A 17,521-nucleotide genomic window follows, 5' to 3' on the forward strand; every position below is an offset into this window, starting at 1 on the left:
TTTCTTGTTTTCTTATTTGGGCTCCCACAACTCCAGTTTGATTTAAGAGCGTAAACAAGAGCTAAGGCAGATTGTAAAATTAAAGAAAACATTGCTGAACCCCAAGTCTACAATGTACACAATTTCTAAGGTTGTGGTGAATCTCCATTTACAACAGTATGGATGAATGGCATGTCTTTTGTAAATCCCCTTACTGTTGTACCTTAGTGCCCACATCTCTATTGATCCTCAGTACTATGTACAATATATACTTCAACAATTTATCCTCAATTGTACGAGATACAGGTTGACGCCATTTTTTGTTTTCCCATGTAACTTACTGTATTATATTGTGTTGTCCAAATAATAAAACTATACTCCGTTGTTTGGGTCCATTTCTGCCAGAGTTCGGTCTCACATTGGGCACACAATTTGAATTTTGAGACCCTCCTAGCCAAGCGATATCCCTCCTGTAGTGAGAGCCAGGATTAATTTCGCCACCCCGCTCACACCACACACAGGGAAAGATAGAGAAGTTTGGGGATGGGGTCTGAAGAATTGCAAAGTCAGAGAGCTAATGCATCCAGCTTCACCTATTATCCACAGAGTATCATTTAATGGAGCTTTTGTGGAACAATATTGCGTTTTGGCAGCTGGTGGTCACTGTTGGTAGGAAGTCCTCTCATCAGTTTCAGCCCTGTGTTGGTAATGTGTCTGGAGGAAGATAGAGAACACGTAAGCTGTGTAAATAATGCAAATCTGCTACTGGGATTCATTTTGTGTCTGTTTGCCTGCTCGTTCCTCTACGCCTGTTTTTCGTCTTTCTCCGCCTTGATTTCTGGAGCGAAAAGAAAAACCTTGGATTACGCAGTTCCCATGCCTAACAGCAATAAAAACCATGCTGCAGCAAAGCATTTTGTTTAGAAATTGTGTCAAATTATCTAATGACGCAAAAAAGTATCAGCTCTATGATAACAGTCAAAGTGCTATGGCTAAGTTCAGACATTAAAGGTACACTGCGCAACTTTTTTGATGGAGAGTCCAGCACCTTCTTGTCTCCACACAGATGTTACTGATTTGCCTGGAATGTTCCATGGTATGACTTTAAACATGTCTATCTAGCATTTATTCATTATGGGCATTTCTATTGCTCTAATTCCTTATGTGAATGGGGTGTGGTCTTATCATGATCTGCATGTAGGTCTGCAATAGTAGGTCTCTGTGCGCCCCCCCACTCCTCACTTTTTCTCCGTGCACAGAATCTCTGCGCCACCTTGCCTAACCTAATTTTCTGTGGGTGGGAAATACTGATTACTGTGTTTCCTTGTTTAAAACTTGAGTCCTGTTTTTAACTTGAGTAAATCCACGGTGCGCCTTATGTATTAATTCTGGTTATACTTACTGACCTTGAACCGATTTTCACATATATTCCACTGAGTCATGTTCTTTTTTTCAAATCACTTATAGTTTATGCAAATTAGCCAAGTGGTTTTAAGTTTTGTTTTTGTAAAACATAAAGAAATGTGCACAAAGCTGCATTTAACACATTATTACTCAATCTATATTTGAGTCGGCCTCATAGGTAATAAAAAATTCTCAAGTCTCAAGTGTCGTCCGTTTGTTTCCCTTAATGCGCCTTACAATCCAGTGCGCTTTATGTATGAAAACAGATGAGATAATTCAACACTATTGATATTGCGCCTTATAATCCGGTGCGCCTTATAGTCCGAAAAATACGGTAATACTAATTGATCAGAGAGACACGATCACTCAGTTAATAATAAACTATCATCATTAATGTTCAGTAATGGTCTCAGATTTATTTTGTGATTTACTAATAATGTCTATTAACTTGGGTCACAGAGATTTGTGACTTTTAAAATATGGGTCCCCTGAAAAAAAGTTTGGGAAACACTGGTCTAGATGCAGCAATGACATTTCCATGGAGACAGCAGGTGGCAGATCCTCCACTAAAAATCTTACGCAGTGCATCTTTAAGACTTGATTGATACTTACATGGGCAGAAGTAGTTCAGGTGGTGGTTTGAATCCTGCTTCTGGCATAAACATTGTTGATATAAAGCGGTAGAGTTACCCACACTTTGGCAGTTTGATCCCAGCTCACACAAGATGAATACTGTCTTTGTTTCCTTGAGCAAGAGTCTTATCCCACCGCACCCTCAGTGTCTGCATACAATGTTATATGAATATGAGTGCCTTGAAGGTAAAAAAAACCTAAATCACTTTATAAATGACACCATGTTCGATTTGTCACCATTCATTTAATAATGTCATTTCTATCTGCAGTGTACTTTAGATTACATGTCACAAACTTTAGCCAGAAATAATTTTATTTAATGTTCCTTCCCAAAGCTTATTTTATTTCAAAGCCACAATATAAACTACAGATAATTGTGTAACTTCTCTTCTGTTTCTTTCCACAGAGATCCTGAGTGGAGGAGTTTACGTGGACCAGAACAAGTTCCTGTGCCATGCAGACACCATCCACTGGCAGGATATTGTGAAGAACCCTGGAGCCTATTCTCTGGTTGTGCCCACCAACAGCAGTGTGGCATGTAAGTGACATCACACTTAAGGCCGCCTCACACTACAAGAGAATTTGCCCGATTTTGGCTGTGATTTTCTTTCCCCCTGAGTTCAGGGAGGTGTGACCCGACTTTGTGTCTTCGTATGCGATTTTGAAGCCTCTGCTCTCCTCGTGTGTGTGGTGTCAATGTGACTCTGAGCTGCTCTGTCAGATCATAACCACCAAACATCAGCAATGCTATGGTAGCAGCCAATCAAACAAAGCAACAACGGCAGACGGAGTGACAGACACAGAGGTGCAAGATGCAAACTCAGAAAATAGCGAAAATAATTATTACTCACCTCTTGTAAAGTTGTAAATTTAAACCACAGCATCTCATCTACATTATCCATAGAATTTGTCAGCAAATAATGACACCCAGTCCACAAAACGGCGCTTTTAATCCAGTTTGATGTGTTCTTTAAAAGTAAAAAGGCAAGAGTAGCTCCCCACATGTGTCTGTTTACATCGACACAGAGCACGAATCAAGTTGAAGAAGCAGATTCGCGATAGTGACTCTACCTCCTGTGTACTTTGTCACCAACCTTTTATGCTTTAAAAATCATGTATCTGAAGTACTGCACTACATTTCACAAATAATAATAACATGTGTCTAAACTAGAAATGCAGTGCTCTGATCTTTTGAACACTTAAGAGTCTCAAAGGAGTGGCTTTACTCTATACAGGAAACAGCTGTTGCAAATGCGCTCACAACTGTGTAGCCTGTGGTCCGGAAACATATCCCACTGTATTCTTTGTGATCGGAGATTTAAAATCTCATAAGATTCTCCTTGTGTCTGTGGTGTGCGTTTTTGTCGCCTTAAACACTGCCTGTAAATGGAAAACAAAGCCTTCCAACAAGAAGTTACATAGTGCACTTTTAAAGTAAAATGGTGTTATAACTAGAGCCCGACCGATATATCGGTTGGCCGATATTATCGGCTGATATGGGCAACTTTAGGCATATCGGCTATCGGCCGATATGCTTGCTGAAAGGGGCCGATATTTCACGTGGGCATGTTATACCTCGTTATAAAGCTTAGACTCTCTACATTCTGTTCATTTAATCCAATTTACAGACAGATAAATGTCCTAATATGTGGCTCCACATCAGTATTTATCTACGGAGTCATTTGTCTGTGTGTGTCCATACTGTCCCTGAACACACCACAGAGTCGCGTCACTCACGTGTGTTTGTTTACACCTGCAGACACAGATCCAAACACTGAGATTATATTCTTTTTACGGACAATCGGTTTGAGTCTGGATTAAAAGGACATTTATTAGTGCAGATTTGTGATGTGAGGAGGAGCCTGTATGAGCGGTGAGTGTTGGAAATATGTCGACTCTGAAGCTAGTTTTTGTCATTTGTTATGGGTTAGCTGCTGTAGCTCCCGCACATAAACAGACTGTTTTCTATTGGTCTGTTCTAAAGTGACTATATTGGCCGTATATTTGCTACTGGACCTGCACTGATATGTAAATGAGCTGTGAATAGACGTGTGAATTATGACATTTGCGCATATAATTAATTACCGCGGCGCGCACGTATTTATGGCTAAAGGCTAATAGCGCTACTTTCTTTACTAGTTATGGGTCCGTCGCGAACGAAATGACTCTTAGAACCGGCTCTTTAAAGGGAACGACGGGAGCCTGATCCTTATTGGGAGCCGTGTTTTCTCTTTCTCTCACTTTTTTTCTCTTCACGCCGCGTGCAGATTCGTGGTTTGACAGCGGCAGCGGCTAAAAATGAAACTTTGAGAAATTTGCGTGTACGTAGGATTAAAAAAAAAAAAAAAAAAAAAAAACGAGCATATTTGACTGTAGTTTAGCATAAAATAAATAAGTCCCGGTTTAGTCCTTTTTCAGTCCTGGTTTAGACCTGGTTCAGTCCTGATTCAGTCCTGCTTTAGACGTGCTTTAGTCCTGCTTGCAACAAAACAATCTGAAGAGCCACTTGGGAGCCAAAAGAACCAGCAGCTTTTAGTGAGCTGAGCCAAAAGAGCCGGTTTTCTAAAAAGAACTGGAATACCCATCACTAGTGTCTAGAATGTGATGCAAAAATGCCATTAAGTCAACCTACTGTCTGTAAATATGATGTAAAGAGGCAGAATAACAATAAATGTTGCCTAAATAAACCCAATTTAAAATCCACCAGAGCCAAACCTAAGTTTTTTAACAATTCAACATTTACAGTGAATTCTTACATCACTAAATATATCGGCGATTATATCGGCTATCGGCAGCTCCAACTTCCATTATATCGGTTTCATATCGGCCACAGCAAAATCCATATCGGTCGGGCTCTAGTTATAACGCATCACTCCTTTCTAAATTCAGTGTAGAACTTTTTAGAACTGAGTTATGATTACAACTTATAGGGCTTCCATTTTAACATAATTCATCTATTATTATAATTACAGGCAAGTATTTTCTCTACACCAATATTGATTGTGAGCAAATGTTACAATTGCAGATCACCCATTGACCCAGTTTTGTGACCATAACAACATTAGGCTCCTATTGTCCTGAACATGTAAATGAAGCAGTAAGCTGCAGCCAAGGGGCTTTAAGGTGGCACATGCATACATTCATTAGAGAAACATGAGGTAATCTGTGACCTCCCCTCACCCTGCCTTTCAAAGACTGTCTTAGCCCACAAACACACTCGCCTTTGTCTTTTTCATTTAGCACTTAAGCTGTTTGACATTTATGAGCAAGTCTGCTGTTGCTGTTGTTGTTGTTTCTTAAGGCTGTTTCGTCATGACCATTAAGCGCTGGGTTTCAGACTTTGAGGAGGGCGCCCCTAGTGGCACAGAGGCTCATTTGTGGTATTCAGCAGCTTTTGAAATTCTGATCATTTACAGTGCAAGTGTAGTATTTTAGAAAAAGGTGCACTATGTAACTTTTCTAGTAGAGTTTTTTGCCATCTGCTTGTCTCAATGGAGATGTTATTTCTTTCCACAGTATGGCATTAAATGCCTATTTCTTTATGGTGACAATCAAGTCCCACTATCAAGTTACAGGTCAGATCTGTGAAGAGGCAAGCCTGCTTATTTAAGAATGCATGTTTTTCAAGGTATTTCTAAGCAATAAAAGACCTTGGATTGAATAATTGCAACTACAAGTTTGAATTCCACATTGTGGAATATTCCAGACAAAAACCCTCCACCAGACAAGTTACATGTGACACCTTTAAGTCCTAGATTTATTTTAGGCTTCTTATTTTTTATAATCTGTTTTAGACCTGATTTATTTTACACACAGCTGCCAGATCTCCAGTATTATAAACAGCATAAGCCTGACAGTACACATTGTCTATATTATAAAGTAATCCAAATGAACAGAGAAGAGCATAAAGAAGACCTTGCCTCCAGCTCAGACGGTCTGCCTGCTTCACCCTCGACCCAGCCCCAGGCTCATTTCTTTGATTTCCCAATGCAAAGAAATTATGCATTTATGAATAAGATTCAAATGGGCATATACTGTCAAAGTCAGGGTCACATATTCCATTTAATGATTGTGGTAATAGTCTGCATTGTCACACTCAATAGCTATGATGTTCAACAGAAAATATTAAAATTTATGTTTGTTTTTTTTAACTATTATATTATTGCTTAGAAAATGTAAAACAACAAATGTGTGATCTTTCATCGATAAGGATTGTGATTGGCTGAGATGTACACAAACATCTTAACCTTATAAACAAACATTCAACTATGTTAAATAAAGAGAGCAAATTAGGTTTACTGTATATTGATTACTGTATGCCCATCTGTGCAAGATTAAGACGATTTCCACATCATTTGAATCGAATTGTATTTATTTATTCATGTATTTGCAATAAAAGTATATAAAAAGTTCATGAAGGAAAATATTCAAGAAAGTACAGTTGTTCTTGTTTATTGATTTAGTATTGACATTTCACTGAATAAAAAGCCTGCCGAACGTTAATGGATCAAATGTTTAGAATTTTTACTTTATTCTGCTGTTATACTCACATCCTAACATTTACCTAATCTCCCTGCTGTCCCTTCACCCCCAAATTTATCCAGATTATTGAGCAAGAATCCTATGCACTGCCAAAAGATCAAGAGGTCTCCTAATCTGTAATCCAGTATTAACACCATCATCTTAATTTAATTCTTTGCTTATAAATGACAGACTTATTATTGTGCCATATTTTTCTGTTAAAATATGGGATTATTTTAAAACCTTATGCATATTTAATCTGTTTTTGCCCAACAAAAATCTCCATGGAAATGTTGTTGTTTTGTCTGGAATGTCCCGGTATGGCATTTAACGCATCCCTGCTGCATTTACTCAATAACATGTTTATTTATTGATTTAAAAAGTTGCATTCTTACCGTGAGTGGGCTCGCCTCTCCACAGATTTGATTTGTAATTTGTTCATTTGGCCCTATGGTGTCACCTGCTGTCTCTGTAGAAATAAGTAAGTGTAACGCCATACTGTAGAACATTCCAGGCGACATCTCCATGGAGCTAAACTGGTGACAGACTGCAGAAAGAAGAAGAAAAGTTACCTTGTGCAACTTTAACACTTTAATAATTTCTTGTCTCTATTCACAGTGCAATAATAATAATACACTGGACTGCTGCAAACTGTTAAAAAATATAGCAAAATTGTAAAGATGAGGACAAGCCCTTTAAAACGTCCAAAATATTTTGTCTTGAAGGCACAGATACAGCTGAGAAATCCTGCAGTGATAAACCTCTTTACCTTATTCACCTGTAAGTGTCCTATAAAAGAATATGAGCAGTGAAAGGAGTAGACTCGGGTTTATTTCAGGTCAGACAGAATTTATAAGTGGAGACAGAGGAGGAGTCCTTGGTCACTAAATAAAAACCTGTGTATGACTTCACTTCACGAATGACTGCACTTGGAGAGACAGCACTGAGATAGAGCTATGTTGTGCTCTGTCAGACAAGATTCTAACTGTGTGACATTTATATTATTATCCTGTTTGTACGTTCAGTCAAGGTTCCCGACCCCACTCTCAACCATGGCCAAAGTGGTAGTTCTAGTGCTGCTCACTCCAGTAGAGGAGATGAGGTGGAAAAGGCCGGATGGACACTTATAGAGCGATAAGAGAAGAACTTGGTAACAGTGTACGAGAATTATGACTACAAATCTAAAAAAGCTATATTTTATTAACACGTAAAATAGCTTTGAAATGCATTTTGTGAATTGATATTTTCTTTAGTGGTTTATAAAAAATGCTGCAAACAGAAATCTGCAGAGGCATTGTTCAGTTTATAAAGTACATTTTCATTTCAAGAACTGTTACATGTTAATCCAATTCTTAGTTTCATAACATAATTACATTAAGTCATTTTTTTTTTACCCTTTCAGGGAAAAAAGAAAAAAAGTCATTCGATTTTTTACTCTATTGAGTTCTGTGTGAGCTGTCATCAAGTATGTATAGTAAAAAAAAAAAAAAAAACCTACCATACTGTATAACAAAAAAATAATAATAATAACTTGGGAGATTTGCGTGCTGAATTTTCTTCAGTTATTCGGTTATTTGGTTTTAAACTTGAGTTCTGTTGTTTCTCATTAAAGATCAAACTTCTGTGCAAATAGTGAAATAAAACAATCAAAATACATTTTATTTTCAAATTTCAAAATATAATCAATTATTTTTTTTCTGATTGTTGTGTCTCTGTGTGACTGGTGATGTGATGTTGCTGACTGTTGTCACACACTGACTCACATTAAATCAGTGGGAGCACAAACTAGTTATTTCCACGGATCAAATTTCCATTTTATAAATGCTGGGAGGAAAAACATTGTGATGTGATGTCACTATTGTTACATCATTGGTGATTCATTATCTATTAAAATCCTTTGTTGACACTGTCTAATAAATTGCCAAACCTTTATAAGACCAACTTCATAAAATCAAACTTTTCATTAATAAATACATTTCATTAAAATTATTTGGGATGTAAATTTAATTTGTATCATATATTGGTAATAAAATACTTACAACAGCCACACAGGCATATTTAATTACAACTGACTGTGAAAGTCATAATTCTTGACATTCCTTGTATTTGCATTATTTTCCTATACTTTTACACAGAAATCTGATGGAAAAAAGAGAAAAAGTAATTATTCACATAATAGACTAAATCTATGTTTAGAGCAGACAAGGTAGAAATAATCTGAACTAACATTCCCAGACAAATTGAAGTTCATATTTTGCTTTGAGAGAACAAAGATATAGATTTTAGCGAGGCTACAGTAAGTTTCTATGGTGCACAAATCGCCTTAGTGAAGAAGATGACTCAGGGTGAAAGTGTTTTGTCTGTAAAACTCTGTTGAATCAATGACACCTACAGATGCAGAAGAGTTTGGAGCCATGAAATATACAAACAACTCAATTTTGTCAAAACATGACTGATGATTACATTATTTTGATTGGGTGCTGTCAAAATTTAATATGTCCAATATTTTATATTTGTTGTGAAATATATCATACAGTTATAAGATATCCCTTTTTCTCGCTTCTTTAAAACAGTAAGTCTAAATTTAAAGGTTTTGTGTCTGTCTTTGTTTCTTTTTTGTTTTGTCTTTGACATCCTTGTCTCATAAAGTTTGTGGTTGGTTTTAAAGCTGGTCACTTATATCTGTATCTGTATTTTGTACAATGAAATGTTTGTGAACTCTTGTGTTGTTTTTTGGTGTGTGTTGGGACATAACAGATCCTTGTATGCAGAGCCTGATGGACAGAGGACAGCACTTACCCAGCTCACTTCCCCCCGCGGTCAATTACAGACACTCAATTAAGTCGTCCAAGTATAAAAAAGGCCTAGGCTACAGCCGAGAGGTTATGATTATCTACTTTGATGCATTTAGCCTAACCTGCTCCCAGCTGGACTCCTGCTGTGCCCATATGGAGATAGATAGATATTACCGTTTTTCAAGAAAGTACAGAAGCGCCTATACTGTGGTTGGATCTTTTAGGCTTTTACTGACAAAGGAACAGTCTGTACCAGTCAGACGAGATGAGACACTATTTATCTGCTCTGTTACATAACCTGTAATGCACACACTATAGATACGTAGAGGAATAGTATAGATTAATGTAGTTTTTGCTTCAAACTTTGAGAAAAAAAAAAAGCTCCCGCAGATGATGAATGCTGTTGTTGTGTCCTTGGGCAAGACACTTAACCCACCTCTTCCTTGGTGTCTGCTTACACTGGTGTGCTGTGAGTGCCTTGAATGTGGAAAAGAGCTATATAAAAATGTGTGGAATGTATTACGAGTCTATTATTAAGCCTATCCGGAATGGATAAAGATAAATAAATGGAGAGAAAGAAAGAGAGAGTGACAGATATCTTTGCTGCCTCTACCAGTAACTCCAATAAAGTGAACACGAAAATGCTCAAATCTATTTAATATTTTCTTTAACATGATCAACCTGAATGTTACTTTTACGTAGACCGTTTAAGATTTATTAATAACAACCCATTATATAATTATCAACCCACTCATTTGCTGAGGTGCCTGCATATTTTACACACTTTTATTGCACATGTCCACAATTACCATAATTACCATGCGCTCACAGCCCCAAGACCACCTCAGTGACGCACGCATGATGTCTGGAACAGCACTTAAACTAAACCTGTTTATCTCTTGGAAATGACATGTCTCATTCATTAGAGTTGTGGGAAATTACAGCTCCTGGGCCACACTGTGTACTGCCTATGTAATGTGTTCTCACTGCAGTCCACCGTAAGTACGTATAACTAATAATGATATTTGTGTTCTTATTTTCAGGTCAGAAGTGCCATCGCTCCTGCAATGGTCGCTGCTGGGGGCCCAAAGAGGACCAGTGCCAAAGCTGTGAGTATTTTGTGACAATATTCTTAACCTAATGATTATTTATTTTAAAATTTACTCAAATGCAGTTCTATGCTTGCCCAGTTTTTGTCAGTTTGTTAACAAGAGACTATTCAGAGCTCACTGCGTTACATTCATGACCTGTTCTTGGATATTAAAGGGCCTGTATTATCTGTGCTGTTTCCAGAGTTGTGTTTTGTTTTATTCAAGTTTCTCCCACAAATCCTGCATATTGAGGCTTTAGGAGTTTTTCTCTCAAGCACATAACACTGTTCCACTTTGCAATGTCATGTGGTAATACAAGAAATACTCCAGTGTGTTTTTTAAACTGCATAAGCCTTCATTAGAATCATTTGGATAATTTCAACCCCGGAATTGCCAGTCTCTACTAAACAAAAGGTTACATTCATGATTCAGAGGTTAGGCTGCTCATCCACCAAGCCAAAGGTTAGTGATTCAACCCCGCTCTGACCGTTTTGCTGTTGTGTCCTTAGACAAGACGCTCCACTCACCTTGCCTGTGCATGACTGTGAGTGATGGGGGAGTCGGAAGAGCTGATGAAACAGATTGGTAGACTTTCCATCAGTGAAATCCAGAGCAGCTGTAGCTAGGAATAGTGTGGTGTGAATTATAATGACTATAGTGTAATGATTTTATGAGGCTTGTCAAGTTTGCATTTCATATGTCAGGCATTATTACTTGGGATCTAGCTTTTTCCATTTCCAATAGTATAACTTCTGTGATCTGTTGAAAAATGATAACAACTATTGCCAGTGCAAGACTGACAACAGCATTTATTTAAAAATAAAATAAGACATAACTGATCCAAATGTGTTATATAGTTGTTATTTATCCCTCAAGTAACTACAGAACTAGCTTGATTCATCAGCCGATTTCACTTTGTGGAAACCATCTGACCTTGCAACATTACTATTCGTGCTCTCAATCTCAATGGTAGGCGGGTACTTCTTTATTTTACCAATTGCTGCTATTTGGTTATGTAACAAACCGTCTAGTGTATTCCGATTCCTGACCTAGTCGCTGGAGAGAAATGAAATTGAGTGGAGGCATTAGGTGGCATCAGCCTGGCTACTACAGAACAGCTTTGTATCAATAAGTTAATTAATTAATTAAGTAAAAAAAATAATTTGAGACTTTGTGGGCCTATTACAACCACTAAATAGTCTTACTACATCATTGTATATGTCCAGTGAGGATTTCAGATGAACCAATATATATATATATATATATATATATATATATATATATATATATATATATATATATATATATATATATATATATATATGTGTGTGTGTGTGTGTGTATGTATATGTATATATATATATATATATATATATATATATATATATATATATATATATATATATATGTATATATATATGTATATGTATATATATGTATATGTATATATATATGTATATATATATATGTATATGTATATATTTATATCCAATCTAGCAATTGTTTTCAGTGTCCGCACTGATATCTGCTACCATTATCATACTGGTGCACCCCTAATTATTTCTAGAGGTAGTAGTAGGTGTAGAAGTAGCAGAAGCTGTAATTCTGTACTGTAGTAGTAGGAGTTATAATAGCTGTTGGTGTAGAAGTAGTAGTAAACACATGTCCATACAGTCTGAGTCACTATAAAACCCTTTCCAGCTGGTAGCTTCAGAGCACTTCTAAAACTAGTTGTCCTGCTGAGCCTCCCTCACTCCCTCTAATGGCTTCCTGCTCCACACAGTCACCACTGAGACTAGAATAGTTTAGTATAGAGTCCAGCAACAGGAGATGGTCCATGTTATCCCCCTCTGTGTGGTCATCCTCACTTGGTCTAATGTCATTACTCCTTCTTCACAGGAGTTAGGGCTCATATTATTGTACAGACTTTTTTTTACACGACTTGCATTCATACTTTTATGTCATAAACCTCAGTAAATTTGCAATTTCTCATATGCTGCTAAATAAATCAAAAACCTTATGATAAATACGCAAAAGAACAATTAATAGGAAGAAAATGTCACATTTTCTAAATTTCTATTTGTTTAGTTTATATTAATACTTTTCAGTGACATCATGCTGTTCACCAGCAAATAGCAGCGATTTGTTAAATAAAAGAGTACCCGTCTACCGTTGAGCGAACAAATCCTAATGTTGTGAGGTCAGACTGTCCATGAAGTGAAACCGGCTGATGAATCAGGCTACTTGTCTAACAGCACAGATCATCTCACCTGTGATAATTCCAACTAAGTCTGTTCTTTATGGTCAGTTTGTGTTTATTTAAAACTCATATTAAAGTCTACCAAGCTTCAGACAGAACAGAGCCTACATTTAGCGTCACACCCCAAGGGAATATTGATGTTATTCACTGCAAAGTATCAACAATACTACAAACAATCGCTCTAGCTAGCAGAAGAGCGATAGAGAATTGAGAGTAGTAAAGTGGAACAAGTAAAATTGCTATCCTTGAGTAACACATAAAACATTATTATAGTTTGATGAATAATGATGTTATTTTACACCCATTAATTATTATAGCACAGTTTGCATTGTTCCATTCATATAATCATTGCACCATATTGAGCAAATACGGAGAATTCAAATAGCAAAGCCAAACACAGTCAAATTAAATATTCAAAAATGCATTCCCCTGGTGTCAGCAGAGTAGCAGCCACTGAGCCAGACAAAGCCCAGGTGCAGGCAGACATTTTATTCTCTCTAATTAAGACAACATTAAGTGCAGCATTTTATTGAGAACACTTAATTACTTACATAATAAAATCTATCTCCAACTTTTAGAGGCTGCCCTGTGCCTGTAACTCAGCCAGCAACAACACTGCCTTTTTAGTGTCGGGATGTGGTGCCAATAGCATAAGAAGTAGGTGGAAGCAAGGAATTATGGGTAACTTTGTATGTGGAGTGTGCATAACAATGTGGTACAATATTATGACCAGTGGGGGGAAAATAACAATAGCTAATAATGACTTGTTGCTGGATATTGCTATACTGCTACTGCTATTTTCTGATCTATGTTATGATGTTTCCTTTTCTAAAACTTGGTCAGAGTTGTGGTTTGTTTCATTCACATCACACAAATCCTGTATATTTAGGCTGAGTTCTTCTTTCAGACAGAAAACACAAATTTCTCCCTCATGATTTCATAATACAGATGTTCCACTGGAGCTACTAATTGCTCCTAAACAAACTGTAAAAGGTAGCTGTTAACATAAAACTACCACTTCATGACATCACAAGGTGGAACAGAGCATGGAGATGGATTACTCAAACATATTTGAATGAAACAAAACACAACTCCAAGTATGTTTTGATGAGATAACAACGTTCTAACATGACTAAAAGCTTCAAATGAGTAAATGTTGCGTATTATAGAGCCTTTAAGTGTATTTATATTGATTTTATCTCCAAGTTGATGGAGACCCGTCAAGAAGATCTGAGTGAATTTAATAGTAGACTCTAAATATGATTACTAGATGATCAATCCGTAGTGTGCAATGCTTCATAGTTTTCCATCAATGTGGTGCAAGGTAGTAAAACTCAACTAAAACAAAAATAAATGAATTAAAAACATTGTATATAATTTAATGTTGAAATTTTGTATTGAAATCTATAAGGCACCAGTACCCAATTTCCTGACTTGTTTTTATACAAACAATATGGCACATTGTTAATATTGTCGTGTGTCAGATTTTGGGGGATCTGTGCAGCTTTAGAATCACTTTTCAGACAAAGAATTGACGGGTCCACCAGTCAATTTTAGTCTTGCTTATAGGTCTTATTACTGGGGCTGTGATAGATAAAATACATACTCATTGATTTGATCTGATTTTAAAGTGTACTCTCTGGGGTAGAAATCTAAATCCACACAGTTACAAGAATAAGGTCAGGATACCCCATCTTGATCACCAGAGCTATGTTTATTTCATATCAAGTTCATTTGAAAACTACGTAAAAAAAAAAAAGTATTATCATCTATGTGCAGTATCTCTTGTGACTGATGCGTCTGTCCATGCTCTGTTCAAATAGAGGCCGGGGGGCATAGTTTATCAGATATATTCCCTTTGTGTTCCCCTCCACCGTTCTGTTTGCTTTTATTTATTTCATTGGTAAAGTGGAAATTTAAAGGCAAATTGATCAAAGGTATTGCATGTGTCTCGACAAGGCCATTTGACAAAGTGTGTTTTGAGTGAACCGGGCTGGCGCATGCTTAATGGTAGTGCGATGGTACGTTAGGCAGAAATTTGGTGCGTGTGTGTTTGAATGTAGCTCCATGGCATCCATCATTGTGATAGTATCTCATCACAGTGGAGCCCAGAGGCAAAAGAACACAGTGTGTATATATGTACAGTGTATACAATAAAACTAATGGGACCTCATATGTGCCTTACTCTGGCTGTGTTACATTATGTCACAAATTACAAATAATTGATTATACACTTATTTTTGTATTTCAATAGATTTATTGGATCAAACAACCCATGTTAATGATTATGTACTGCATGCAATAAATTACAGAAATGTGAACATGCTAGATTAAAGACATCTGTTGTCCCTCGTTCATAAAACGCTGTTGCTATCAAAATATTTCAGAAAGTCCATGATCTACAATACAGCACTACATAATTTAAACATGTAGTCTTGCTTCTTCAAACTAGTTATGTGCAGAGCCTAGCATGAAGCTCATTCTGTGTGTGTGTGTGTTTTTTTTTTTATTATTATGATTATTATTATGATTACAATTTTTTTTATTTTAATTTTTTTTTATACCAGATACAATGTTTGAGAACAAATTCTCATTTACATTTGCAAACATTTGCATGTGTAATGCGGATACTGCTGTGCTTCAAAGGGCAAATCATTGACTGGCAACCCCAAACAATATGTAACAGTCATTGTTTTGTTTTTGAACATGTTAATTTGACATAAAGAGGGCGTATGAAAGCAAGCTGGCTCTGGTGCAGTTAGGAAGTTTGAGTAATGGTGAAAAAGATATAGTATGCAGAGGGGATTAATTTCAGGAATGCATAAACAGAAAACTAGCTCAACTGGGAATAAGATGATATTTATATAATATAATAATAAATGTCCATTATGTCAGTTTTCTTTTTTTTGATGAAACATAATGCATCATTGAACGGGGTCCGTACTCCACAGGTCACATGTGCAACTTGTTTCTATGGAGACAGAAAAGTGTATTGCCATACAGGGGAACCCTAGAGGCAAAGCAAACATATCAGTTTAGACACAATAACAGACATACCTCCAGATCATTTAAATAGAGCACCTTTATGTATTTATATTATATTATTTATATTTATTCTTAATTTGAATGAATAATCCCACCTATTCTGCTCTGGATTATCCATAGCTGCCCTCTGCCCACCTGCTAACGTGACGTGGTCTTACATATGTCTGAGGAGCGTCTCACACAGAGACATATGGTCCTCCTCCAGACGAGCAGGAACACACTGGACTCACATGTACAGCAAATCACAGGAGCATGAGGCTGATTACAACCAGAGCAGAACAGATCGCTCCCAACGCCAAGCACTCTCTGATGCATGGGTGTGGCTTCTGAGACTGAAAAACATTCAAACCAGTTTTTGTTCATCATTTCAGCTTGTGCATTGAGCGACCTATAGAAAATTTAAAAAAGTATGAAGGACAATATTTAGAAAAAAGTACTGTCAAAATATAATTACAATTTAAAGGTGCATTGTGTAACTTTTCTGGTGTAGGGTAACCATGTTTTTTATGGATATGACATTGATCTTCCAGGATTGTTCCACAGTATGACATTAAACAGCAGTGCTTTACATTTATTTGATTACATATGGGTTTATTGCTTAAAAATACCTAGAAAAACTGGCATTCTGACTGGGAGCGGGATTGGTCTGGTTGGTCTCTATGAAGATAAAAATGTTTAATATCATACTGTGAAACATTCCAGACAAAGCAATAACATCTCCACAGAGAAAATAATTTGGCAGACCCTCCACCAGTGCGCAATTCACCTTTAACAGACTGATTTTAAAGTTAAGTTTTCTCAAAGAATGTACCTGTTGAGAAAACTGAACTATTTTAATGTAAATAAAACAATTCTCAACAACTTTTATTGAAACTCTGCTTACTTTTTCTTTCATTTGCTGGTTTCAATCCCTGTCCTTAAAGGATAAAAGCAAACTGCATAACATTATAAAAACTTGCTCAAAAATCACAGGTGTCAAACTGAGGGAGCTACATTCTCTGTGGGAGGAGCAAGTACTGAGCAAAGTAAAGTGTCTCCTGGCTTAGCCCCTCCATCCTCTGACTCCTTCAGGACATTGGTACTAAAGACAAACCACTTCTCAAATTCTTTTGTGCCCTCTGCTATTAAATTGCTTAATCCTGAGGGTGTGTTTTTTGAGGTTTTGCACTCTAATATGTAAATTGTTCTATTGAGTTCTGCTTGTGAACTGTAACGGACTGACGGACTGTGTGTGTTTGTGTGTGTATGTGAGAAGTGAAAACTGCTCTGAGAATGTTGCAAATGAATTGCCCTCTGGGATCAATAAAGTTCTCCGAATCTGAATCTATTTAGCCCTTCCAAAACTACAACTGGTCCACACGTTTTACTAAATGCATTTCATTTTACTGCATTACTAAAAGGGTGAATTTTTCCCCACAAAATTCTGTTGTGAGAACATGTCCATTAACAGACTAATTGAATTTAATGAGCTCATCTCTCATGATTTAAAAGCTTGCACCCATTAAGTTGCCATGGTTTCTGCTCAAATTCTTCTTATATTGCTCTTATGCCAGACTATTTTTGGGTTTAAATATATGCTGTGACTATAGATAACCTAGCCAATAGTCAAGTCCATGTAATGTATAAAAATGGGGTAAATTGTAGCGAAAGAAGCAACAAGTGAAGGAAGGGTAAAAATATCATCTGAGTTGTTGTTTCGGACAGAGAGTAATATAAAATGTGCAAATCTCCTGTAAATACCATGTTTTTGTAATTTATTTATACCTACTCATAGAGGGTATTTTGTAAAATTA

At 36.7% G+C, this 17,521-nt stretch overlaps 1 protein-coding gene across 1 annotated transcript in view; it reads left to right on the forward strand.

Annotated features, from left to right (window-relative positions):
• Positions 1–17,521, forward strand: part of LOC110156208 (receptor tyrosine-protein kinase erbB-4-like) — a 259,988-nt gene that overhangs the window by 160,494 nt on the left and 81,973 nt on the right. The window contains exons 4-6 of the mRNA XM_055148800.1: positions 2,423–2,554; positions 10,325–10,330; positions 10,376–10,441. Coding sequence (XP_055004775.1) covers positions 2,423–2,554; positions 10,325–10,330; positions 10,376–10,441 — 204 coding nt within the window. The remainder of the gene's footprint in view (positions 1–2,422; positions 2,555–10,324; positions 10,331–10,375; positions 10,442–17,521) is intronic.

The sequence above is a fragment of the Boleophthalmus pectinirostris genome, unplaced genomic scaffold (assembly GCF_026225935.1).
Source record: "Boleophthalmus pectinirostris isolate CB_2022bp ecotype Guang Dong unplaced genomic scaffold, ASM2622593v1 HiC_scaffold_1, whole genome shotgun sequence".
Taxonomy (NCBI): Eukaryota; Metazoa; Chordata; class Actinopteri; order Gobiiformes; family Gobiidae; genus Boleophthalmus; species Boleophthalmus pectinirostris.